Raw genomic sequence first — 24,554 nt, forward strand, 5'->3', positions numbered from 1 at the left:
GCAGATTTTATGCTGACTTTTAGCTCATTTCTCATTAAAAAAAAACAAGAACCTCCTTAAATATAAACAATCACTTACAGAAATCAATTTTCACAAAGCTAAAAATGCCCCCACTGCTAAAATTTCCAAGAATCTAACTAAAGGAGGGCACTACTATCATGCCCTAAGCTAAGACTCACTCAAGATGACCAATTTCTACAACGAATAGTTTGCTTCACATCCAAGTAAGCTTTTCATTCCATAAAGGTCTCCCGAGCAATCAGTATCTAATCACAATGTGCCAGGGTTTTGATAACACAGCCACACAATCTCTTGAAATTTAAAGAAAAATTTATTGAAGATCTGAAAAACAATTCCTACAAGATTGACTTTTCCATAAAACTGTAGCTACACGATGCATTGCGTCTATCATGTTAAAACGTGCATTAGACACAAATACAAAAACCATGAAACAAGCCACCATTCTTTAACAATTAAGCAAAGATAAAATGCCTAAGGAACAACATGGATGACTTGCAAAGGATGGGCTCTTTAAGCACCATTAAAAAAAAAAAAAAGAGCACAGATGGATGAGTGTTCAGTTATATACACTGAAGTGAACCTTTGGCACTAGGAATCAGAGCATTTTGTCATAGAGCATTAACACATATTATAAAAGTGCGTAGTGTCAAAGGAACAGAACCACCAGCATTCAAAAGCAGCTTTGTCAACTAGGCAATAAAACACTCTACAGCATGTCTCTCTGTTGTCCATCACTGAATACACTGGTAGAAACTTTGAAATGAAAAAAGAAAGAAAAAAGGAGCAGGCACTCCTTTTATTTTTCTCTGTTTAAAATCAAACAGAAAACAAACATCAATTCTGTTATACACTAACGGTCTTCAAAGTACATCATTTGTACAAGAGAAGGACTAAGAACCAAACTGTTTACAGAGATCCAAGCACGAGTAAGAGAGAGAGTACACCCCTCACACGGCTTTCCGATGGTACTCAGGAGGAGCCACTTCATAATCACTGGCGCTGAACAAAGTTGCAGAATTCTTCGCCAGGTACCTTAAAAAAAAAAAAAAGTTAACTCACTGTAATGTTAAAAGTTATATTCAATATAGACCACTGCCTCCTTGAAAAATAATACAATCCAAACCAGTAAGGTAACAAAGATACATTAGTGCCAAGTTACTCTCTTCTAAATGAGCAACAACCTGAGGGAATTTGCAAACAGCTATCCTATTATATAGCAGTACTACCCTAAAACAATACTCATTTTCTTTAGCTTTTTAAATACTGTTTAATACCATACAGGGAAGTCTACACATTTCAAGACCAAACGTGAAATAAAGGGATGCGAAATGCAAAATAGTATTATCAAAGAAATTGGAGTCCAGAGAAAATATTTACCACTGTTAGCAAAAGGACTAAAAATAAAAAATTCTAATCCTTTACCCACAAAACCAAGTCCAAGAAGTAATCCACAGTAACTATGATCCATATTCTGAAAATTCCAGTCTTTTTCAAATTGAAATGTTTCTCTCCAAATAAGAATCAGAACACCCCACCTGCCACTACATCTAATTTCTTCTCCAATTCAGTGTTAAATACTATCCTTGTTGCTTGATTTTAAATTCTCCCCTATTATAAAAATGTCATCCAACATCATAAGCTGGAGCTGCCTCTCCCCATTTCTTCAATCAACTAATTTGACCAAAAAAAAAAAAAAAAAAAAAAAAAGTTTACTCCTAACTTGTATCTGTATTGTATCATTGGGCATTATTTTATTTTTCATTTTTTGGTTTTTCGAGACAAGGTTTCTCTGTGTAGCTTTGGGTCTTTCCTGGAACTCACTCTGTAGCCCAGGCTGGCCTCGAACTCAGAGATCCACCTGCCTCTGCCTCCCGAGTGCTGGGATTAAAGGCATGTGCCACCACCATGGGCATTATTTTTGAGACAGGTCTCAGCATAGCTCAGTCTGACCTCAAACTTAAAAAATCCTTCTACATCAATTTTGACAGGTATACTCAAATAAGTATTCTTACTTATTATTTGTATTTCCTTGGGATTTCTTCTAATTTGCATAATCCTCCAATTTAGACAATTTTACTATTTCTAAGTTCTTTTCTTATTTACTCCCTTACCCATTTATCTTTCTACTTTCTAATACATGTGACTGTAAATCTACAAAATTAACCTACAGTATTTTCACTGTCTTAATAGCTTGGAGATTTAATCACTCCATCATTTCCCACATCACCTACATGATTATTCTCCCGTCATCTGTGAGATTCCCATACATGCTATTTATACTGTTCTAGTGCCTTACTGACACCTGTACAAATATACTACTTATTTTAGTAATTATCATGTTAATCTCTCCTTTCACACATTAATTTTAAGTAATCATCCCAATTGCTTATGATTCCAATTAAACTTACTTGAGGAAATCATGTAGATAGTTCAGTAATAAAGCAAGGCTTTTCTCATCTAGAGGTGTATAGGCCAACATTGCTCCAATTCGCACTATTTAACAAAAGAATTCAGTTAAAGTTATATCCATAGGCAGCACTATAACCATACATGTTAACTATGTAAGAAGTAAATGAACTGTCAGATTCCATAAAAATAAATGACTTTATGTATATTCATAGGTGCATGTGTAAGCTAAAGACAACTTTGAATGTGTCTTTCCTCAAGTGCCATCCATTGGACCGGGGTTCACAACTAAGTCAGGGAAGCCAGTGAGAACTCAAGATGCCACATCTATATTCCCAGCACTAGATCACAGTATCCCACCACTATATCCAGCTTTTTTATGTGGGGTTGGGAGGGGGCCCTCATAGTTGGATTTTATGGATTGGGCCCCAGTCTTGTTAATGATTTTTCAAAATTCTTTTTCAAAGAGATTCTGTCATTAAAATCTTTTAAATAAAATTTTAAAGAAAAATTCAGTCATGTTTTGAATAGTTATTTTACCTCTCAGTCATTTAGTAAAGATAAAAAAAAATCAATTATTAAAGACTCAAAAAAAGGGAGAAAAGATAAAATCATGTTTCTTAAAGTCTTATTACCAAATAATCTCAGTAAATGTGGTGCTCCATACACCTGGGACATGGGTGCATCAGGGTGATCTGCAAGAATTTCAGCATACTGTGGTCTCTCAAATTTGTAGAGTAGCTGAGTGCCCAGCATTACATTGAAGTATTCCTTTATCCCTGCTACAACCTCATTAACAGCATACTCCCTGATAAAAGAACAAAAATATTACTTTCAAAATACGTAAAGGTTAAGGAACTATAGCTAAGGCTTATTTTATAAGTAAAATCAATTTCAAATTTATGTAATAAAGGATTTGGAAAACTACAGCCCTGTCAAAATAAGAAGGTATTTATGCTTTCAAAATAGCAAAACCTTTAATGGCTGTGTTAAGTACCTACAACATAGCTTCAATTATACCTAAAATAGTACTTAAGTAATTTGGGTACACTCAAGTAAGTATTCTTACTTATTATCTGTATTTCCTCGCGATTTCTTGTAATTTGCATAATCCTCCAAAATGGAATCCACATTCTTCTTGGCAGGAAGATAAAAAAGCTGGGGAAAAAATTAAAATAATGTTTATAAAGAAAAATTATGTTCGTCCCTACAAGGTGAAGCACAAAAGTAGGTGAAGCACAGAAAGAGAAAGGTGCTCAAGAACACAACTACTATTCAGGGAGATAAAACTTGCATAATCTAACCAAGTAACTCCAAGCAAATTCGAACTATGTCTATGAACCCCAAATACATGAACCCTTAGCAATCACTGTTATTCAAATCCCCATCATGATCACTATACCTGTCATTTGTCAATTTAAATAGTCTGGAGTTCCTAAATCTGAATTTAGGTAACCCCACTCTGTGACACTGAAGTTTTTCTGGATTCCTATATTCCTACATCATGAAAGCAGTTTCTTAAGATTTTGAACTTTCAGTGAGGAAAAAAGAAGCGCCTTAAGACTAAGCAAGTAAACAAACAAGACTCAGAAAGCTGACACTTAAAGATCCACAGGGTCCTTCCCAGCAGCTAAGATAGATCACCAGGGACACAACTTTCACATGCAGCTTTTCTGAGTCATGGTTCATTTAATTGTTTACATTTCTGTAAGCAACCCATCATTCGTGCTCCATAAACCCCAAAACCTCATTGTTTGCCAAGCTGGCATGCTGTTGGCATCTGTTCTATCTTAAATGGTTAATTTGTCTACATCTCCTCAGAGGGAAAATTATACAATATCCTGCTAATAAGTAACTAAACCCAGGACCTTATTTACATTCAGGATCAATTGCAGGTAATGCTATATGCTTTCTACTACTACTATATTCCTATCAGGACATGTATAAATGCTGTATTGTTAAAATGCATGTTTCTCCATTAGTTTTTTTTTTTTTTTTTTTGAAGCAACTTCCAACTTTCTTAAACATAATAAACTAATAAAATTTTAAAGAACTGGAGAGATGATGGTTCAGCAATTAAGAGCATCTAGGTTCAATTCCCAGCACCCCACATGGTGGCTAACCATCTCCAATTCCAGTTCCAGGAGATCCAATGCCCTCTCTGGCCCCACAGGGACTGTATACATGCTATACCATGTAGACATACATATCTAGAATACCCATATCCAGACAAAAAAAATCCATAAAATTAAAATTATATTAAAATATTTCAGTCATAAAACTTCAAGCCTTTTTTATTTTCACCAAATACCACATAACTACAACTTTTGTCATTTTCAAGTTACCTGCTTTTGTCTGGTAATCAAGTCCCAGTCATCCACAAGCCATGGTTTCAGCTCCTCAGGAATCTTTACTTTAACTTCAACTCTGTTCATGAATGTTTCTTCCTAGATAGAAAAAGGTATTGCAAACTTTTCTTGCTTAATAGTAACTTCTTTCTTGAAGGTTAAGAGAGACACTGAAAATACACTAATTCCTTGAAGTAGTCACTCATAAAGAAGGAATTGTCACCGAAAAAAACAAAGACATAAAATCATATAGCCAGCAGAAAGGAATACAGTCTTAAGTCATAGTGGCCCTACCTGCATTTATCTCTTCTGAAAAATGGAATATTCTGAATTGATACAACTTAACAGCATCTTCACATTTACTGTTGATACACAAATGATTACCCCAACATGGCTTTCTTCTCCTGCCTCCTCCCTGAGACATGGTCTTACAATGCAGCTCTGGCTATCCTGGAACTCATTACATAGACCAGGCTGGACTCAAATGTAAAAATAAAATGGCCTCTAACACAAAGATCTGCCTGTCTCTGCCTCCTGAGGGCTGGGATTAAAGGCATGTACCACCATGCACAGCTAACTTGGCTATGTTTAAATATACTTCTTTTTTCTGATTTACTTCTAGACCAGGACCTGCCTATGCACTTTGGTAGCATGTGTTATTACACAAATACTTCAAAATCTGAGGCATGAGGCTCTAAAATCCCAAGGCTAGCCAAAGCCACTCAACAAGATCCTGTCTCGAACAGTGGGAGGGAAGGGAGTGGGGAAGAAAAGAAGAAAGATCATCAGGTTTTTTAGACTAGCCTGCCAAGGGCAGGGGAACTCACATTTTCAACTGTAGGATCTACCCGGGCTCTTTTCTTCCTAGGAGGCTGAGGTGTCTCACTGGTACTGCCACCATCTCCATTTCCAGGTGCTATAAAATGTGTGTGGGAGGTAGGGGTGGTATTAGTTAACTAAAATTCTTCATGGTAGATAGTGTCTTATGTTTTCATTTTCCCCATTACAGATGAATAGATCAATTTCAAGAAAGTTCATACTTACTTTTCTGCTTGTTCTTTTTTGTTTTCCTAGAAGAAAAGAAAGCAAAAATTACTCCTAGAAAAACTGTAAACTCTTATGAAAAATAAATTCAGAGAAAGATGGCCCAGCAAAATTTTCAATGCCTGTATTTTAAGTTTGCTTCCCAAAATATTTATCTTGATTTTAGACTAAAAAAATTATTGAGACAAGGTCTATACTATATAGCTCTGACTGTCTTGGAACTCACTATGTACACCAGGCTAGCCTCAAAATCAGAGATCCACCTGGTCTCTGTGGGAAACTGCACTTTGAAACACACACTCACACATACACATCACTTTAAAAATTATAAAAAATATTTTAAAAACAAAGGCTGGGTGTGGTGCCGCATACCTTTAACCTCAACATTGGGGAAGCAGAGGCAGGCAGATATCTTTTGAGTGTGAAGCTTGTCTTAAAAAAAAAAAAAAAAAAAAAAGGCCAACCTTAAATTTTTCCTTTACTTCATAAGGTTGAAGTTTTTAATAGGAAAGACAGTACTTCCAAGTCCCATTAAACTAAGAACTTTACTTGCACATGCATGCCAATGATTCACAGGAACCAAAAGAAACCAGTTCTTATACTCAACTTTATACACATTACCTTTTAGAGATATGAGTACATAACTTTCATACTATGGGCTGGTTGCCAAGAAGCCTTACAATCCAGAGTTTACAAGTTATACTTTTTTCCCCTCATTCTCATTTTATGAATTTTTAGCACTACTGAAAGTAATCTTTGCCAAAATAATTATCTCAAAACTTGTGACTACCTGACAATTCAATACTACCTTTCTAAGAGAAAACCTGTATGTGTATACACATGTAACTTCAAACATGAGGGCTATAAAAGCAACTATTGCCACTGAATGGCACACTAATTTAATGTCGCATATATTTTAGTGCAAGAATCGAAGGAAAATCAAGTAGCTAATGTGCATTTTAAATTACTTTAATAAGCTGATATCTGAGAAACGAAAATTTCATTGATACTTTTAAAGGCTCCCATTAGAAATGAAATGCTGCCGGGCGGTGGTCACACACGCCTTTAATCCCAGCACTCGGGAGGCAGAGGCAGGCGGATCGAGGCCAGCCTGGTCTACAGAGCAAGATCCAGGAAAGGCGCAAAGCTACACAGAGAAACCCTGTCTCAAAAAAACAAAAACAAAACAAAAAGAAAAGAAACAAAATGTGTCTCATGATCAACAGTAAATTCTCGAATAATACTTATAAAGCAGTATGCAATATTTAAACAAAGAACATCTTACACTTCAACATTTTTCTGTTGCAGACCAGATGTCTTCTTTCCTGGAGCAGCTCCTCTCATCTTGCCCTCTGCATATTGTTCCCTTCAAAAACAATGTCAGAAGTCATACTTATATGAGAAACAGCATATTGTGCCTGCTTGATTCCATAGAGAATTTATATTTAAATTGAAGTTCCCAGCCAGGCATAGTAATGGCACTAATCCCAGCACTTTGGAGAAGTAGGTGGGTCCCTGTGAGGTCAAGGCCAGCAAGGGCTTGCTTGTAAAGTGAGACCCTGACTCAGAAAAATTTTAAAAGCTTATCTGTTAGTATCGGTAGACTTCCAAAATATCCATGTTGTACAGATTACAAAACTATTACAAAAAGAGCTTAAAATAAGTAACACACAAAGTCTGAAATTGAGGCTGGAGAGATGGCTCAGAGATTAAAGAGAACTGGCTGATTTTCCAGATGACCTGGGTTCAATTCTCAGCACCCACATCACAGCTCACAACCATCTATAACTCCAATTCCAGGGGACTGAGTACTCTCATACAGATATACATGTAGGCAAAACACCAATGCACCCTGGCTGCTCTTGCTGAAGTCCTGAATTCAAAATTCCTAGGACCCACATGGCTGCTCACAACCATATAACTGCAGCCCCATGGGATCTGATGCCCTCTTCTGACATGCATACATGCAGATGAAACATCCACATACATAAAATACAAAAGGCCTGAAAATTTTCTCCCTAGAATTCTATCTAAGAAAAAAATGGTTTTTTGGTTTTGAAAACTGAGGTCTCTAGCTGGATGGTGGTGGCACACACCTTTAATCCCAGTACTTGGGAGGCAGAGGCAGTTAAATGTCTGTTTGTGAGCTGGAGGACAGCTTGATCTACAGTGCTAGTTCTATCTAGAAAACCAAACCAAAGCAAACAACAAAAATATTGAAGTCTCCAAGCCTATATATTTAAGCACTGAGAGACAGAAGATTTACAAACATCAGGCCTGGAGAGATGGCTTAGAGGTTTAGAGTACTTCTTGCTCTTGCAGAAGACCTGGGTTTCATTCTCAGCACCCACATGGTGGCCAACAACCATCTCATAACTCTGGGGATCTGACTCCTCTTCTGGCCTTCTCACAGATCAGGCACATATGTGGTACCCATACATTATACACATGTGTATATGTATGTGTGTGTATATATATATATATATATATATATATATATATATGTAAAAGGCAAAATACTCATACATATAAATAAAACCTGAAAATAACATTTAAAGATCTACAGATATCAAAAGATTCAAGACACTAAGCACGGAGCTAGAAGGCTAGCCCAAGAGGTAAGAGGTAGGTGTTATCAAGCCCACTGACCTGAGTTTTCAATACCTGGGCCCCACATGACAGATGGAAGAACCAACTACAACCTCCACAATCTTGTCATGGCACACACAGTCCCAATGTTTTCTTTTGATTTGACTCCATGTTATAATTTTAATTTTTTAAATACTTTAGCTGTAAAATTAAAATGTAGTAACTACCCTATAGGTAATTTTTCTGGGTGCTTTTCCCCTCAACATATTTTCATAGATGAATACTAATGGGACTCTCTTTTTCTTTCCCCATCAGTTAACTGTGCCTTCCACAGCACAAGAGGTTAAACAAAGTATTAATGAGTTTGCACCTACAATTTCCTACACTGTTTTTCTACCAAGTTCTAAAGACAGACTCAGAAATGACAGGATATTTCTTTTACCCAGCAGAGACAGGCGAATCTCTGTGAGTTCGAGGCCAGCCTGGTCTCCAAAGCGAGTTCCAGGAAAAGCACAAAGCTACACAGAGAAACCCTGTCTCAAAAACCAAAATACCAAAAGAAAAAAAGTAGAGTCGCCAACATGATCCTATTTAGTTTATTCCATGTCCAAAAATTTCAAAATGCATTTCTCAAAACAAACTTACTGATTGGCCTTTTGAAGCTCTCGCTGTTTCTGCAAATTGGTGTCCACGTATTTGAGTACTCGGCTTTCTGGAACCCATTCATCCCAACTGAAAAGACAAGTTAAAACAGCACTGAAATACATTTCTAATATAGTTTAGGCTCTCTTCCAATTAATTTTTAAAGATTTAAATGGCAAAACTCTGAAATTCCCTTGATATATAACGTGTTTTAATTTTGTTCTTTTAACATCTATTTGTGTGTGTGTGTGTGTGTGTGTGTGTGTGTGTGTGTGTGTGTGTACACAAGTGCATGTTATAGAACGTATGTGGAGGTCAGAAAACAACTTTTAGGAGTCGATTCTTTCACTGGGTAGGTCCTGGAGATCAAACTTGGTTCTTCACCCTTGGAAGAAAGTACTTTTACCCACTAAACCATCTTGTCAACCCTAGTTTTTTTGAGACATTTTTTAATGAATTCCAAGTTGGCCTTGAATTCATGGTAACCCTCCTGCCTCAGTATCCCAAATTCTATAATTACAGGCACACAAAAACCATGCCCAGCTTTTTCTGATATAATTTGGTAAGCTGGCAAGGCAAATCCATTCTCAACTGAAAGAAAAATCTAAGCAAACTGTGTTTTAATAAGAAGCAGCATTCCAAATATAAACCATGTATGTAGATTATTCAAATCATTTTTAAATGGTCTAAGAGTAAGTCATTTAAGAGTCTCTAAGTCATCTAAGCTTTTCAGAATTACAGTACTCTCTTAAGTTACACAGCTCACACATGCTAAAAGTACATCAGGAACTCAGGTCTACAATACTCACCAACTGGATGATGACTAGACTAAATTTGTACATTAAAGGCTTTCAGTGTTTTTTTTTTTTCTCCCAGATAACCCATTGTTCACTTTCATCTAATCCAAGTAAGCATTCCAATTTCCAAGGGGGATTAGAGGCTTTCTAAAAACTCAGGTATCTGATTTCTCATAAAACAAGCTTTTTGCTGATGTGTATGGAAAAACAAAATTTTCTTGTGGAATGTTGAACTTTTAAAGCAAACTAATTTTTGAACAAAATTAGTCTTTTCTCCTGCTGATGGAGCTCCATTAGTGACACAATCAGGTGTATTCTTGAGGCAATCTTTTACTTACTGATTTCCCACCTCTGACCTCTTATAGAGTGTAGCCAAAAGGAAAAGTAGTAAATAAAAAACATTCCTCAACATGATTTCCTAAAGAAAACTTTAAAACATGCATTTACCTAGAGGTCAGGAGGGGGTGGTGTACTGAGGGAGCTCCTTCAGGAACAGGAAAAAGGGCTACAATATCCTCACGTGTCTTCAAAGATTTTTCAGAGCGCCTGGGCCTCACAGCACTTCTGATACAGACAGCACAGTACAAAGTAGTCTCAGTAACTATGTGCAGAATTGAGCTTAAGCTTTATCAAGACTCATTTACAAATGGAATAGTTAATGTCTGTATGAACAAATTCCAGGAAGATTTTTTGAAAATTTAGAACTATCTTAGTATCTACTGTGATTTTGAGAGTGTATCTAGAGTAATGTCTAAAGAAAAATCCAGTGTGAAATTGGAATTTTACTGTACCAATGTATTTAGAAGGTGTCCTACAGCAGGACGTAGTGGTACACACCTTTAATCCCAGCACTCTGGAGGTAGAAGCAGATAGATCTGAGTTCCAGGCTAGCCTGGTCTACATACTAAGTTCCAGACCAGCCAGGGCTACATATTAAGACCATGTCTCTAAGTAAATAGATAAGTATCCTAGAATAGGACTTTTATTTCTTTTGGGGGGGGAGGGGACAGGTAACTAGAGATTGAGCCAGGGCTCTATGCACGCTGGGCAAGAAAGAGCTCTACCACTGAAACTACATCCCTATCTGTGAAGCCCCTTTAAAAGTCTATATCCCTATTCTCCTAAAATTAAAAGGTGCGAACTTTTAACTGCTTTAAAACCTTAGAAATTCTCTCCCCCCTCAGATGCAAACCACATCTAAACAAGCACTCTGATCAACCAATTACCAAGGCACTCTGAGAGCTTATTAGCAAAAGAGCTGAAAATCCTCACTGAAACTGAGGAAAACCAAAATGGACAACCATCTTTGTTCTAAGGAAATCTCTCTACTAGACTAGTAACTGAGGGCCACTCGAATTTTAAGTATAGATCAAGCATGTAACTTTCATTATTTTCCAAAGCAGTTGTGACTAATCCTAAAAGTCAAATCTATAGGCAAAATCGAATACACACATAATATACTTGACAGGCATTTAAAAAACACTCCTCTCAAATGGTTTTAAGTTTCTCTAGAGCTGGATGTGGTGGTACAAACAAGCCTGTAATCTCAGCATTCTGATTACTGCAAGTTCCAGGATAGGCAAAGCTACAAAGGAAGACCCAGTTTCAAAAAAGAAAAATCACTTCTAAATACTTCCTAAAGGCTACAATGGCACGTTTAACAAATCAACTATAAAGACACCTATGATATTCTCCTCACTACACTGCAGACAGTCATAAAAACCTGTGATGTCTGCTACCACCACCGCCACTCCCTATTTTCCCAAGGGAACAAGAGTTTTAAAAAACTGCCACTTATTTCTGTCATGAACTACAATCCAACAAAGGAAAAACTACTTTTTGAAAAAAAGTAAAACCAGAAAACTAGAGGTTTTGGTTTTCATAAAAACCATTTCATATCTACATAAATAGCTACCTAGCACACAAAACTGAAGCATAAAAGTATGTTTTAAATTAAAATGTACAAGGGAAGGGTAAGTAGGCCCACTCCATGAATCTGTTTTGTGTTTTCCTTTCATAGTTTATATGGACTTTTAACTTTCTCATCCCTAATATGCATAAAGAAAATATTCTACTTCCTGTAGGAAAGCATCTATTGCACATTTTATCTGGATATTAGCAAAATATCAGCCTCGTAAACTAAAGATGAAATTCAGTTTTCAGTTCTTTTTTTAAAATATACTCTAGAAACTGTAACATAAAAGTCTGTTTCCTGAATATTTCAATCAACTTTAAAAAAAATCAAAATTTATGTATTTATTTTTGATACAGGTTCTCACGATGTAGTTCTGGCTGGCCTGAAGAGATCAGCCTGCCTCTGCCTGAGTGCTGACATTAAAGAAATGTGCCAGCACACCTAGCTCCCATTTTCTTAATACAAGACTGGGGTAATTCTGAAGTACTGACAGTACCTACTGATCATTATTAGAAATATTAGAAATTTACTTTTATGTATTTTGAATTGTGGCCTTTCTACAATTGTATTAATGAAATAAGTTAAAAGTTTGGTATTTCTCACCTAAAAGCATTTACCTATTTGTAACAAATAAACTGAATTAACTAGTTGGGCTTTCGGATAAAGAACTATATAAAGTGAGACCCAAATTATGGGGCCAGTAAACTTAACAGAAGAAAAAGAAAACTTTTCCTCTATATCAAGAGTACCCATCACAACAGTTGGCACTGTTCCCATGTAAAGAAGTACTAGACTCTGGGTAAAGTGAGACAAAGCATTAAGCATTACAAGATATCAGAAAGTAATTCCTGAAATGGCTAATTCTTTGCAATGCATCCCTGAAGTACAAAAGATCAATAATAAAAAGGATTTAAAACTTCTCCTACTAAGCTGGATGTGATGGCAAAGGCCTTTAATCCCAAAGAGAGGTGAATCTCTATGAGTTCCAGGCTAGCCTGGTCTACAAAGCAAGTTCCAAGACAGCCAAGGCTACACAGAGAAACCGCCTCAAAAAAAAAAAAAATCTCCTAGTTAAAAAAAAAAAAAACACTCAATTACAGACACCAAAAGCTTAAATAATTTATTAGGTTCTGTTATGTTTGGGTCTCAAAGAGAACACTACTGAGAAAGATCCAATAACCAATAGAAAATTAAATTCTGTAAAGAGAATTTTCTATACTGAACCACATGAAACTTTCTGTTAACATTGTTTCAAAACTTCATAAAATAGATTTATAAACTGTCAATTCTAAAACATTTTCCTCTGTTCTCCTTTTCTACAATTAGTTGAGTTTAACTGCTTAAATAAGAAGATAAGTCATTTGGTTTATGCTCAGGCCAAAAATATTCAGGCTATCCTAAAACATATGCCATAAAAAAGTACGTTGACTCATAATTCAACCAGGATAGCTGATCAAGTATAACCACTGGGCACTACAAAATAATACAAGAAATATTCCCAAAAAACCAAGTACATATAAAATGGCTGAGTTCTCCCTAATGTATCTGCATCATACTAACAATGGCTCACCCTTGCTCTGATATACAACAGTGAACAAAATGCTTTTAAAGATCTAATACTCACTTTTTATTCCAACCACTGTAATGGATAAAGTATTTCACTTGTTTGTCCTTTATGGCAACCTTTACACACTGAAATAAAAAAAGAAAGTCTTTGGTATTACACATGATCTTATCAAATTTGCATCCTAATGACAGGTATGTTCTTTCTAAATAAAGAATTAAATCTTGGTTGAATTATTTAGTACTGTAAAACTTTTAATTAGAGCACTTTCAAGGACTGTGAGTCGTTGGTCAGTTTGATTTTATAATCTTAGTGCTGAGAATACTTTTCTATAAAGTTACAAAACCACAATTTAGAAATGAACACAAAGCTGGCAAACAGCATAAAAAGAGGTCACTATACATCAACAGTTTAGATCTGCTACCGGAGGTCAGAAAAGGAAAGCTATTCTTATGGTTTTTCAAACTCTAGCTAAGAACTACATTTCTTTCAAAAATACAATCTCATCAGTTTATGAACTACAGTATGCTTTAAAGGCATTCTTAAAAGGAGCCGAACAAAACAAATTACTGGAGGAAAGTCACTGTGACAGTCATGTTTATATGACTTTAGATTTAAGGGTGTTCACTGTAGACCAAACAAACAATGTTTTATTCCTATCACTACTTAAAATTTTTTTCACCAGAATATTTTGATGATAGAGAAAAAACAGTCAGTTCAGATATGTTTGCCAAAAGTTCATACAACAAATATTGAAAAACATACAAGATCAAAGGGACTCACAGAAACAAACACCTACACATTCAAAGCATGAGCAGTGAACATTTTTAGTCAGCACTGTCTGGCGCTGTCTTCAAAGTATTTCCATACAAATATAAAGCTGGATATTCCCCCGAAGTCACTTTTAGGCATTATGCCTATGGTATGCATGTGTCTGTGTCACTGCACTTTTATTGGTTTTCTGTACTGGGGACTGAAGCAGGGCCTCACTTGTGGAAAGTACTTTACCACTAAGCATTCCCTGCCTTGTTTACTACTTTGTTGAGACAGGGTGATCTCACTAAGGCCATGCTTGAATTCTGTATTCCAAGTAATCTTTCTGTCTCAACTTCCCAAGAAGCCTGGTTCATAGGCCTGTGTCATTCAGTTTACATGTGTAGGTTTTTTGGGGAGGGGTTGGGGAGAGTAGCACTGAGATTGAGCTCAAAGCCTCAATCATGGTAGGCAAATATTCTACCATGTAACTAGCCAGCAGCCTTTGTGTTCAATTCTTAAATGCCTGCCCAGGCACACCTTTAATTCTAGCACTGAGGTTAGAGGCAGTCCCATCTCTGAGTTTAAGACCACCCTGGTCTAAATAGTGAGTTCCAGGCCAGCTAGGTCTACAAAGTAAGCATCTGTCTCAAAAGTAATATTAAAAAAAAAAAAAAAAAAAAAAAAAAGCCTGTAATCCCAGTCCTCAACAAGCAGTCAGAATAAGATTTGGAGTCTAGACTAGCTATGTACTGAAGTTAAGGACAATCTGAGCTCTATAGCAAGATCCTGTCTCAAAGTAAAGGGCTAGGGATGTAGCTTACTGGTAGAGCACTTCTCCAGCAAACAAAAGGCCCCAGTTTTGAGGCCCAGCAGTGTCAAAAAGGATGGGGCAAGTTTTCATTTTCTGTGCTGGACTGGGTGTAACTCAGTGACAGAGAACATGGCTAGAGTGTTAAAATCCCTGGGTTCAGCAACAGAATGACACCTCAACCTCAATTCCACCAAAAGTCATCAGAAATAAAATGGCAAAAATAACTTTGGACTTTATTAAAATACACTGTCCAGGGCGTGGGGATGTAACTGCAGTGTATTTTACTTTTATCTCTGGCTATTTTTTTCTTTCTTTTGGTTTTTTGAGACAAGAGTTTCTGTGTGTAACCCTAGCTGTCCTGGAACTCACTCTGTAGACCAGGCTGGCCTCGAACTCAGATCCACCTGCCTCTTCCTACTGAGTGCTAGGATTAATGGCTCCACCACCAGGCATCTAAATTTAAAGTCACTTTTTTTTTTTTTTTTTTTTGTTTTCGAGACAGGGTTTCTCTATGTAGCTTTGCGCCTTTCCTGGGACTCACTTTGGTAGCCCAGGCTGGCCTCGAACTCACAGAGATCCGCCTGGCTCTGCCTCCTGAGTGCTGGGATTAAAGGCGTGTGCCACCACCGCCCGGCTTAAAGTCACTTTTTATATAACAGGAGCACATGATGAGAGGGGGGGGGCTTGTCCACTCAGGATTCAAACTTTACCAATCAAATTAACAAACAGAAGTTAAATGTGTAATGACAACCAGAGCATGGTAGTTCACATTTGTGTGACTGCAGCATAAAAGGGTGAGGCAGGAGGCTTGCTGTTAGTTCAAAGCCAGCCTGAGCTAATAAAACTCAAGTCTCAAAACCACCAGACAAACACAAATAGAAACACAAACACACACACACACACACACACTCAAGTGCGAGGAGAGAAGTATCAATTGTTAAAGCTGAGGAAATGGTTCAGTGGATAATGGTGCTTGCCATGCAAGCAGGATAGCTCATATGATCCCAGAACCCATATGATCCTGGTGCTCCTACAATGAGGTGGAAGGTGGAGGAGAAAATCCCAGGAAATCTAAAGGTCAAATAGAAAAGATGTCTCAAAGACAGGAAGAGATTGGCACTTGAGGTTGACATCTGACCTCAACACTCATGAGGTTTTACACACCTACATGTACAAGTGCTTGCAAACACACACACAGTAAGTGTGGCTGTGGCATTGCTTTCCACCGAGTTATTAACTATAAAATGCTATTTGTTACAACCAACAGACCTTCATCTATCACTTCAATGTTATTTCCACCAACAGGCTTTTACTGAGTGAGTTTAGAAAGGCAGAAGAGTAGCAATATCTGAACTTTCTCCATCCACCACAAAGCAAACAGTAACAAACTCAAAATGAGATGGGAGGATTTATGAAACAAATGGAATCTTTACATATCCAGTAAGAAAATATTATAATTTGAAAAAGTCAAATCTAGCCAACATTTTTGGCCACCTTCTCAAAAGAAAGTAGGTTCCATACCTTTGCTTCATAGAGAAGAGGCCCATGAAAGCACAGCACTCGCTCGCCTGTAAAAGAGGGGGAAAGGGCCAGGTTAATCCTGAGTCCTTTGTCATTAAGATGTGACTACAAGAGCCACTGCACTTGATTATAATAGTCTCAGCAAAACTAGGAATAATAATGGGTAAGACTATACATGAACACTTCAGAACAAACTTTACCATATCCTTAGTATCCAAGGTTAACAAAGGCTAACTTGAATTTCCATTTATTTAAATAATCTAATCACCTAATTAAATCTACTATAGTTACCTATGAGATAATGTTTGGCTAGTTCACCTGCTCTAATCTGGAAACAATTTTTAAAATGTTCTTCTCCAAGTGTCTTAAGTTTAGTCACTTGACTGATCTCTGCCTCCTTTTACTGAGTACTACACACTAAATTTTCTGATCGAGGGGCTGGAGACATGTCTTAGCAGATATGAGTACTGTGCTCTTCCAAAGGACCCACATGGCAGTTCATGGCTGTCTATAACTCCAGTTCCAGGGGATCTGGCATCTTCACACAGAAATACATGCAGGCAAAACACCAATGCACATAAAAATAAACCTTTAGAAATAAAAAATAAGTTCTGATCAAATACATGAATTTTTTAAGTTATCCTACCTATGTCTGTTTATTCCTGAAGCTAGGCTATTTCAATGAACAACAGACAGAACAATCCTAACCCTGGGAACTTACACCCAACTCTACTACTGGCACTTGCAAATCCAAATAAAATCTGGCTAGAGTTAAAACTTAATACATCTGTACTTATCAAACAAATTGGGTGGGTGATTTCTGGACTCTGACTCCACATGATGATAGTGAAAGTTTATCCATACATTTTCAGTCCACTTGCTTTTAACACACTGCAAGGAGACTGATGTACCCAACACGGTCAGCTATGTTGTTCCAAAATTGTATCTACTAATCCTATGCTGAAAAAAAAACCTACTACATTAAAAATATATATATATTATGGGCCTGGCATGGTGGCACACACCTTTAATCCCAGCACTCTTGAGTTCAAAGCCAATATATATAGATCAGCCAATGCTACATGGTGAGACACCCCCCCCCCTCAAATGTGGCCTTTAAAACATCTATTTGCTGGACCTGTTGTGCTATCATTTCATATTAATAAAGGACACATAGGTAAGCAATATTTGTATCATTTTTCTACACTTATATTGTACTTTTCTTCCCATTAAGTGGCAAAGACAGCCAGCCAGTTACTTGGGAGGGTTTACAGAAAAAGGAGGATCCAGACAGCAGAAACAAGTGTGAGAAAGTGTAGTAATATATACATAGTTCAATACTCATGGAACACAGAATGAACATGTAAAAGTAGAAAGGAAACATGCTGATCCTGTCCACCTCCTGGGATTTCAGGCTTACTACCATACTAATGAGCCAAAGGCTTTGTGCATGCCATCCATGGGAGCTTTCTTCCAACTCAGCTACATACATCCTTAGCCTCTAGAGTGCTTTTTGAAGCTATTATTACTTCTGAGCTTCAGCACAAACCTCTATCGTTAGACTTCTAGAATAAGATCCAGTAACCTTAACACCAAGGTTCTCCATAAAATCTTGTACTACTTACAACTGTTAAAAACATTACTAGACCTATGCCGGCCTTGAATAAAGACCACAGTCTAGGAATAAAGACCCAAATAAATGGGTAAAACATTCTGTTATTAAACAGATGCACTAAGATCAGATCTGTGATTACTAATTTCACTCCAAGTACCTTTTAAGCTACTCTGAAATAATACACCATTTTAAAAATTGGCCACTTTGAGCCAGGCGATGGTGGCGCATATCTTTAATCCCAGCAATCGGAAGGCAGAGGCAGGCGGATCTCTGTAAATTCGAGGCCAGCCTGGGCTACAGAGTTCCAGGAAAGGCTCCAAAGCTACATACACAGAGAAACCCTGTCTCAAAAAAGCAAAAAACAAACAAACAAAAAATTGGCTGCTTCAGCTAAAAAACGACTACACTAAGGCTCTTTGAATCCTAATAATAATTTTATATATATGTATATATATGTGTATATATATGTATATATGTGTGTGTGTGTGTATATATATATATATATATATGGAGAGAGCGCGCTAAAAACAGCTTCACTAAGTAAGGCCCTTTGAATCATATATATATATATATACATACATATACATACATATATATATATATATATATTGCAGCTAGCTGGTGTAAATCAGGCTAACAAGTAAAGTGGACAGAAAAATTAAGGAAAGAACAAATTACAACAGCACAGTTCTCCACCCTTAGATCCACTCCAGCCTCAAACTACAACAATCATCTTGCCCTGGACTGTCTCCTTACTAGCTTGAAATTATTTACAACATCCCCCCAGGGGACTGAGAAACTGTTCCATTCCCAGCACCCATACAGAGGATCCCAACTCCAGTTCCTGGGAATCCAATGCCTTCTGAGGGCACCAGGACCATACATAGTACATATACATACATGTAGGCAACACACTCATACATATAAAATGCACACCCTCCCCCACACAAAAATGGATATTCACCACCACCTTTCACTATCACAATTCTACCCAAGATTTCAAAATAATCTCATCGACACTTAAATATTTTTCCTTTCCAGATGTTCTCTGAGCTTTTATTATTTATTGTGGGGGAGGGGAATAGGTACATGCATACAAGACACTGTACATATGTAGAGGTCTGAAGACAACTTGTGGGAAACAAGTTCTCTACCTCCATTGTGGGCCCAAGGAATCAGAGTCAAGGTGGGGACAGAACATCCTATATGGTCTTTTATACATAATTTTTAAAAGGTAGCCATGTATTTTAGCTTGCATTTTTTGGTTTTGTCTTGGTTTTGAGACAGGGTCGTCTCATGTAGCCCTTGGCTGGTTAACCTCCTGCCTTTGCTTCTGTAATGCTGGAATTTTAGAAGTGTGTCACACCCAGCTACACCTAGAAACCGCAGCTGAAAAGGAATGGTAAGGGCAGGAATTTACAAAGCTTTCATAACCCTAGCCTTTCTTCCTACTCTTCTCCAATTACACCAACACCCTCTTTCCATGTTTACCTCAGGGAAGCACTGGGCGACAAAGCTCTCTCCAGCTCCTCAAAACTATTTTAAGTATCACATTCTATAATATTAAGAGAACTTACAAGGTACCATAAATAAGATTTAGCTGCTGCACTCTGAAGAATGAAGCAGAATCAATATAGTAACCAGGTTTACATACCAAGCCTTGCCTCAAAAACAAAAAAAAAAACTTTCTCTTAACACCTAGCAAAATAACGAAGGGCCACAATTTCTCAAACTGGGATAAAAGCATTAAAGTCTGCATCAAAATAACTCCGGAATACCCTTAAGTATAGCTAAGTTTGGGGCTTATTTTTTTTATTTTTTTTTAAATGCCTACCACCTTGATGTCTAAATAACCCTAAACAAGTTAGGCAGGTGTCCGGACTCGGCATGTACATAACAAGCACATACGGCCATGGCAATAAACGGTTTCAAGTGTTCGTTCCTCTTTATGCTTATCCTTTAGCGTACTATTGAACCACCTCGATAACTAAGCTATGAGAACTGAGTAACTGCTTTCCACTGAAAGTACCGTTAAACAGCACCGCTGTTCTCGATCAAAGCCAGTTAATAAACATTAGCTGTCAAGTCGCCATTAATCGAATACTACTGCAACCAGTCAAGCAACTTCTGTATGTAAAAATGACGAGTCCAAGGACCTCTACACAGAAACTCCCGGGGGGGGGGGGCGTGGAACTCAAGATTGTTTTCCCGAGCAACTGCCCTGCAGAGCACTAGCAGTACAACAGGATTCTGGCGCTCCGCTCCAAAGGCAGCAAAAGGATGCCTTCGGGCGACGGCCAGCCTAGGCACTCGCTGGGGCGGGCGGGCGGCTCACGGTTTTTCCGTCCCCACCCATCATCATCACTCGGGAGGCGAAAGGAGGCCACCCTTCGTCCGCGAGCGGTCTGGGTGCCAGGGGGCGCTGCATCTGGCCCCGCAGCCGCACGGATGCTGCGGCGGGGCGCCGGCAGCCATCATGGCGCAGCCATCTTGGCGCGGCCATCTTACAAACGCAGTCCTCCCGCCGCGGGGCGCCCGGCGCGCCCCGCTCCCGGGTCCTCCCGCCGCTGGGACGCCGCCGAACGCCGAGCTCGCCCCCAGCCGGGCCGAGCAGCCTCGAACCTCCAGCCCGCCGTCGCCCGCGAGGCCCGGGGCAGGGCGTCGGCGCGCGGGTGGGCCTGCCGCTGCTCCCCTCCCCCACGCCACATCACTTCCTAACCGTCGCCGTCGCCATCGCCCGCCCGCCGCCTCCCTACAATAGGCTTTCCCCGCTCTCGGAAAAACAAAAACAAGCACCGGGGCTTTGTCACACGCGCCGCCGGGCTCCCTCGGCCCCTGCCCGTGCCGGAGGCACAGAAGCGCGGCCGCCCGATGGACGCGCCCACGGTCCCCGCTCCGCAATGCGCCTTTCCCCCCCTCACAAAGCACGGCCTGCCGGGGCCCCGGGCCGCGAGCCGCGCCGACCCCGGCCCCCAAACCTCCGCCGCCCGCAGTCAGCCTCGCTCCCCCGCGCCGTGAGGCGCCCCCTTTTTCCCCCTCAAAAGCTGCACACTCACCCTCCTGGAATTTGGGCTTCGGGTCCTGCTTGGGCGCCATTTATAAGTGATTCGCCGCCTCCTCCTTCTCCCACCACCCCCGACTACCGCCCCTACTCTCTACCCCACCCAACTTCGCGTCAGAAGCGCCGTCGGGAACAGCCAGCTCTACATCCTGGGCGCGATTTGCCAGCGCCGCCCTGACCTCACAGCGCCGCGACCCCAACAGCCGCCGCCCCAGCCAACGGCTGCCCGCCGCGCACGCAAGCCTGCGCCCGTGCCGCCCCCGAGGCACGCCGGGATTGGTAGTTCTTCGCCGCCGCCCCCCCCCCCGGCTGACGCGAAGCCTGGTGGGGGGAGGGGAAGGGAGACGCCTTCCCCTCCCCCCCTTTCCCCCGCCCCTCTCCCTCTCCCTTCCCCCCTCCCCCCCCCGCCCGCCCAGTCTCCCGAGTATCCAGACCCCAGGGGCTTGTGAAAACCCAGATTTGATTTTCTCTCAGTGGAAAGGAGGAAGAAATAAGTAAATCACTGGCTGGCGAGGGAAAGGATGGACAAGGCTCAGGGACAGATGCTTATTATATGCAATGATGAGGCCACGAAGAGGAGGGGTGTTGAAGTGGCCTGAGGACAGGCCTGTCTCTGCAGCCTGCGCTCTGCAGCATCACCAGCACTCTGCCTAGGGGAGCTTTGAAGGCCAGAGATGAAGCTAGAGGCCAGCGGGACGGAGCTCCGCTCCAGAAGCTTCGGTGTTTAGAAAGCCATGCCCGTTTATTGGGTCGGTGCCATGACCATTTGTAGATTCCAGCTTCTGACTTCTCACTCACTTAGTACCACAGAAGGAGGCAAACCTGTTCTGATCCCAAAGTCAGGGTCCCATACCTGACCTCTCTGTACCGTTTTGTCATCTTATTTCTTTGAGGTAGTTTTGAATGTATACGCAATCTGAAAAAAAACAAAACCAAAAACCTTTCTTCACATCGTTCCTCTGTTCAAAAATTTCTTAGTGTGCTCTGCTGGGAAATAACACTGCACCCACAGAATTACATGAATTGCTTACAAAAGCTTAGAGCTGTTAACGAGGAGGTAAATCCAAAAATCCTGATATTTGAAGCCCTTCCACAGTCTGCAGCTACCTACCTACCCTAGGGAAAGCCTTTGGGTTCAAGGCTTTTCTTTTGTAAACAGACTCCCTAGATAGCCCTGGCTGGCCTGGAACTGACCATGTAGACAGGGCTGGCCTTGAACTCATAAGAATCTACCTGACTCTGCCTCCTGAGACTCTGTTTCTAATTTTCTGTTTTGTTTTTTGTTTTGTTTTTGTTTTTGTTTTTTGAGACAGGGTTTCTCTGTGTAGTCCTGGCTAGCCTGAAACTGGCCATGTAGACTGGGCTAGCCTTGCACTCACAGAGATCTACCTGACTCTGCCTCATGAGACCCTGCCTCTAATTTTCTGTTGTTGTTTTTTCAACACATGGTTTCTCTGTGTAGCTCTGGCTATCCTGGAACAAGCTCTGTAGACCAAGCTAGCCTCAAACTCACAGATCTTCCTGACTCTGCCTCCTGAGTGCTGGGATTAGAGGCATGTGCCACCACACTCGGCTTCTGATGTATTTTAAACTACTTTATGAAAGGCTTTCTCTGCTTACATTTTAACCAGCAACTTAAAAAATAACTGTTTTTCCCACATTCTTGCCAAACACGGTATTCCCACTCTCTGATTTTAATACAAGTGAAGTGTGTTGTGCAAAAGAAGCAAGACATCAGGACAGTGTTTAACTGGATGTCCAGGGTGGGTAGAGGCAGGAGACATATAGGAAAGAGGCACTAAGGAATCTTGAGATGCTAGAAATGTTCTATATCTTGGTTTTCAGATCTTGTATGATTATGATCATGTGCATTTTTAAGCATGACCTTATGTAATGCACTTTATCATACCTATATTATACCTTAATAACCATCTTAAATTTATTTATTATGTGTGCTGCACATATTGGAGGTCAGAAGACAGCTTGCAAGAGCCAGTCCTCTCTTTTCTTCATGTGGGTTCTGGGTATAGAACTCAGGTGATCAACCTTAGCAACTGGGTCCTTTAGCCATTGAACCATCTAGCCAACAAAAATATGTTAATGATCATTTTTAAATGTTTTGTTATGAGAAGTGGAGAAGTGATTCATCAGTTAAGATCACTGGTTAAAAACCTGGGTTCAATTCTCATCACCTACATGGCACTTCACAAGTAGCTCCGGTTCCAGTTAGAAAAGCAGTAAGTGCTGTTAACCAATGAATGGTCAATACAGTCCCTCCGTTTTTTAAAAAATATTGTGTATGGAGACAAGTGCCACAGTCCACATGTGGAAGCCAGAGGACTGCTCTGTGGAGTTGATTCTCTCCTCTCACCTTATGTGGGTTCTGGACTGGAATTCAGTCTCTCTCTAGGTCTGCACAGTAAGAGCCTTCATTTGTTGTGCCATTTAAAAAAAATAAATCAGAAGGACTTAATCTAGAAGCCCATGATCCCAATTCAAAGGGCATAGGGATTTTTTTTTCTTAGTGCTGGCAGTCAAACTCAGGGCCTCGCACATTCTAGGCAAACACTCCATCACTGAACTACATTCTCAGCTCAAGGGTCCATGAATTTGCATGAGCCAAAAAAAAAAAAAAAAAATGACATTGTTTTCTCCCAACTCAGGCTAAAATGTAGTATTTCTTTATAAATGAAGATAGTGAGGCTAGAGAGATGGCTCAGCAGTTAAAAGAGCTTGATGCTGGGTTCATTTACCAGGACCCACGTGGCAGCTCACAACTGTACCAGGGGATCTAAGGCCTTCTTCTGGCCTCTGTGTGGCACACAAACAGGGAGACAGAACACTCATACACAAAATAATAAATACATACATAGATATATACATAATAGATAGATAGAGAGATAGAGAGATAGATAGATATTAAACCAATGAGATGGCTCAGAGGATAAAAGTCTTGTCCCCAAACCTGATGACCTGTGTTTGATACTCAGGCTCCATATGAGAGAAGAGTTGAATCTTACTAACACACATACACCACACACACACACACACACACACACACACACACACACACACACTGGTACAAGTGCCCCCACGCAAACACACAGCAAGTAAATGTAATAAAATTGTTTTTTGTTTGCTTGTTTGTTTTCTGTTTTTTGAGACAGGGTTTCTCTGTGTAGTTTTGGCGCCTGTCCTGGATCTCACTCTGTAGACCAGCCTGGCCTCGAACTCACAGAGATCCACCTGGCTCTGCTTCCCGAGTGCTGGGATTAAAGGCATGTGCCACCGCCACCAGATTTAAAATTGTTAATAAATTAAATAAAAATACTTTAAAATATGAAATAAATGAAGATGGCAAGCCATGCTAATTGGCAGCACCTGTGTATGACTTTGTCCCCAGTAGAAATTAAGCTGCTTTCTGATCACATTCCACACATTACAGTTCCTGCATATATCTCAGA

At 39.7% G+C, this 24,554-nt stretch overlaps 1 protein-coding gene across 2 annotated transcripts; it reads right to left on the reverse strand.

The window, feature by feature from the left end:
• Positions 1 to 312: 312 nt before the first annotated feature.
• Positions 313 to 21,371, reverse strand: Morf4l1 (mortality factor 4 like 1). 2 transcript variants are annotated; one of them, XM_028865957.1, is made up of 13 exons: positions 21,086 to 21,371; positions 16,415 to 16,461; positions 13,387 to 13,454; positions 10,295 to 10,411; positions 9,054 to 9,140; positions 7,105 to 7,185; positions 5,820 to 5,845; positions 5,603 to 5,691; positions 4,773 to 4,874; positions 3,497 to 3,585; positions 3,063 to 3,235; positions 2,430 to 2,514; positions 313 to 1,053 (listed from the first exon to the last, which is right to left on the reverse strand). In XM_028865957.1, exons 1-13 carry the CDS (start codon positions 21,123 to 21,125, stop codon positions 969 to 971), a joined length of 1,089 nt encoding a protein of 362 aa, XP_028721790.1. In that variant the 5' UTR covers positions 21,126 to 21,371; the 3' UTR covers positions 313 to 968. The 2 variants fall into 2 exon arrangements, with proteins under 2 accessions (XP_028721790.1, XP_028721792.1); XM_028865959.1 differs by lacking the exon at positions 10,295 to 10,411.
• Between the last annotated feature and the right edge of the window lie 3,183 nt (positions 21,372 to 24,554).

The sequence above is a fragment of the Peromyscus leucopus genome, chromosome 7 (assembly GCF_004664715.2).
Source record: "Peromyscus leucopus breed LL Stock chromosome 7, UCI_PerLeu_2.1, whole genome shotgun sequence".
Classification (NCBI taxonomy): domain Eukaryota; kingdom Metazoa; phylum Chordata; class Mammalia; order Rodentia; family Cricetidae; genus Peromyscus; species Peromyscus leucopus.

Bases quoted from the DNA above. Each gene is read 5' to 3' on its own strand.
- Morf4l1 (XM_028865957.1), bottom strand. From the start codon at position 21,125: ATGGCGCCCAAGCAGGACCCGAAGCCCAAATTCCAGGAGG. The intron at 10,412-13,386 runs GTGAGTATTAGA...TGTCTGTATCAG, and splicing joins TACAGTGGTTGGAATAAAAA to AAGTGCTGTGAGGCCCAGGC. The intron at 2,515-3,062 runs GTAATAAGACTT...TTTGTTAAATAG, and splicing joins ACATTTACTGAGATTATTTG to TGCGAATTGGAGCAATGTTG.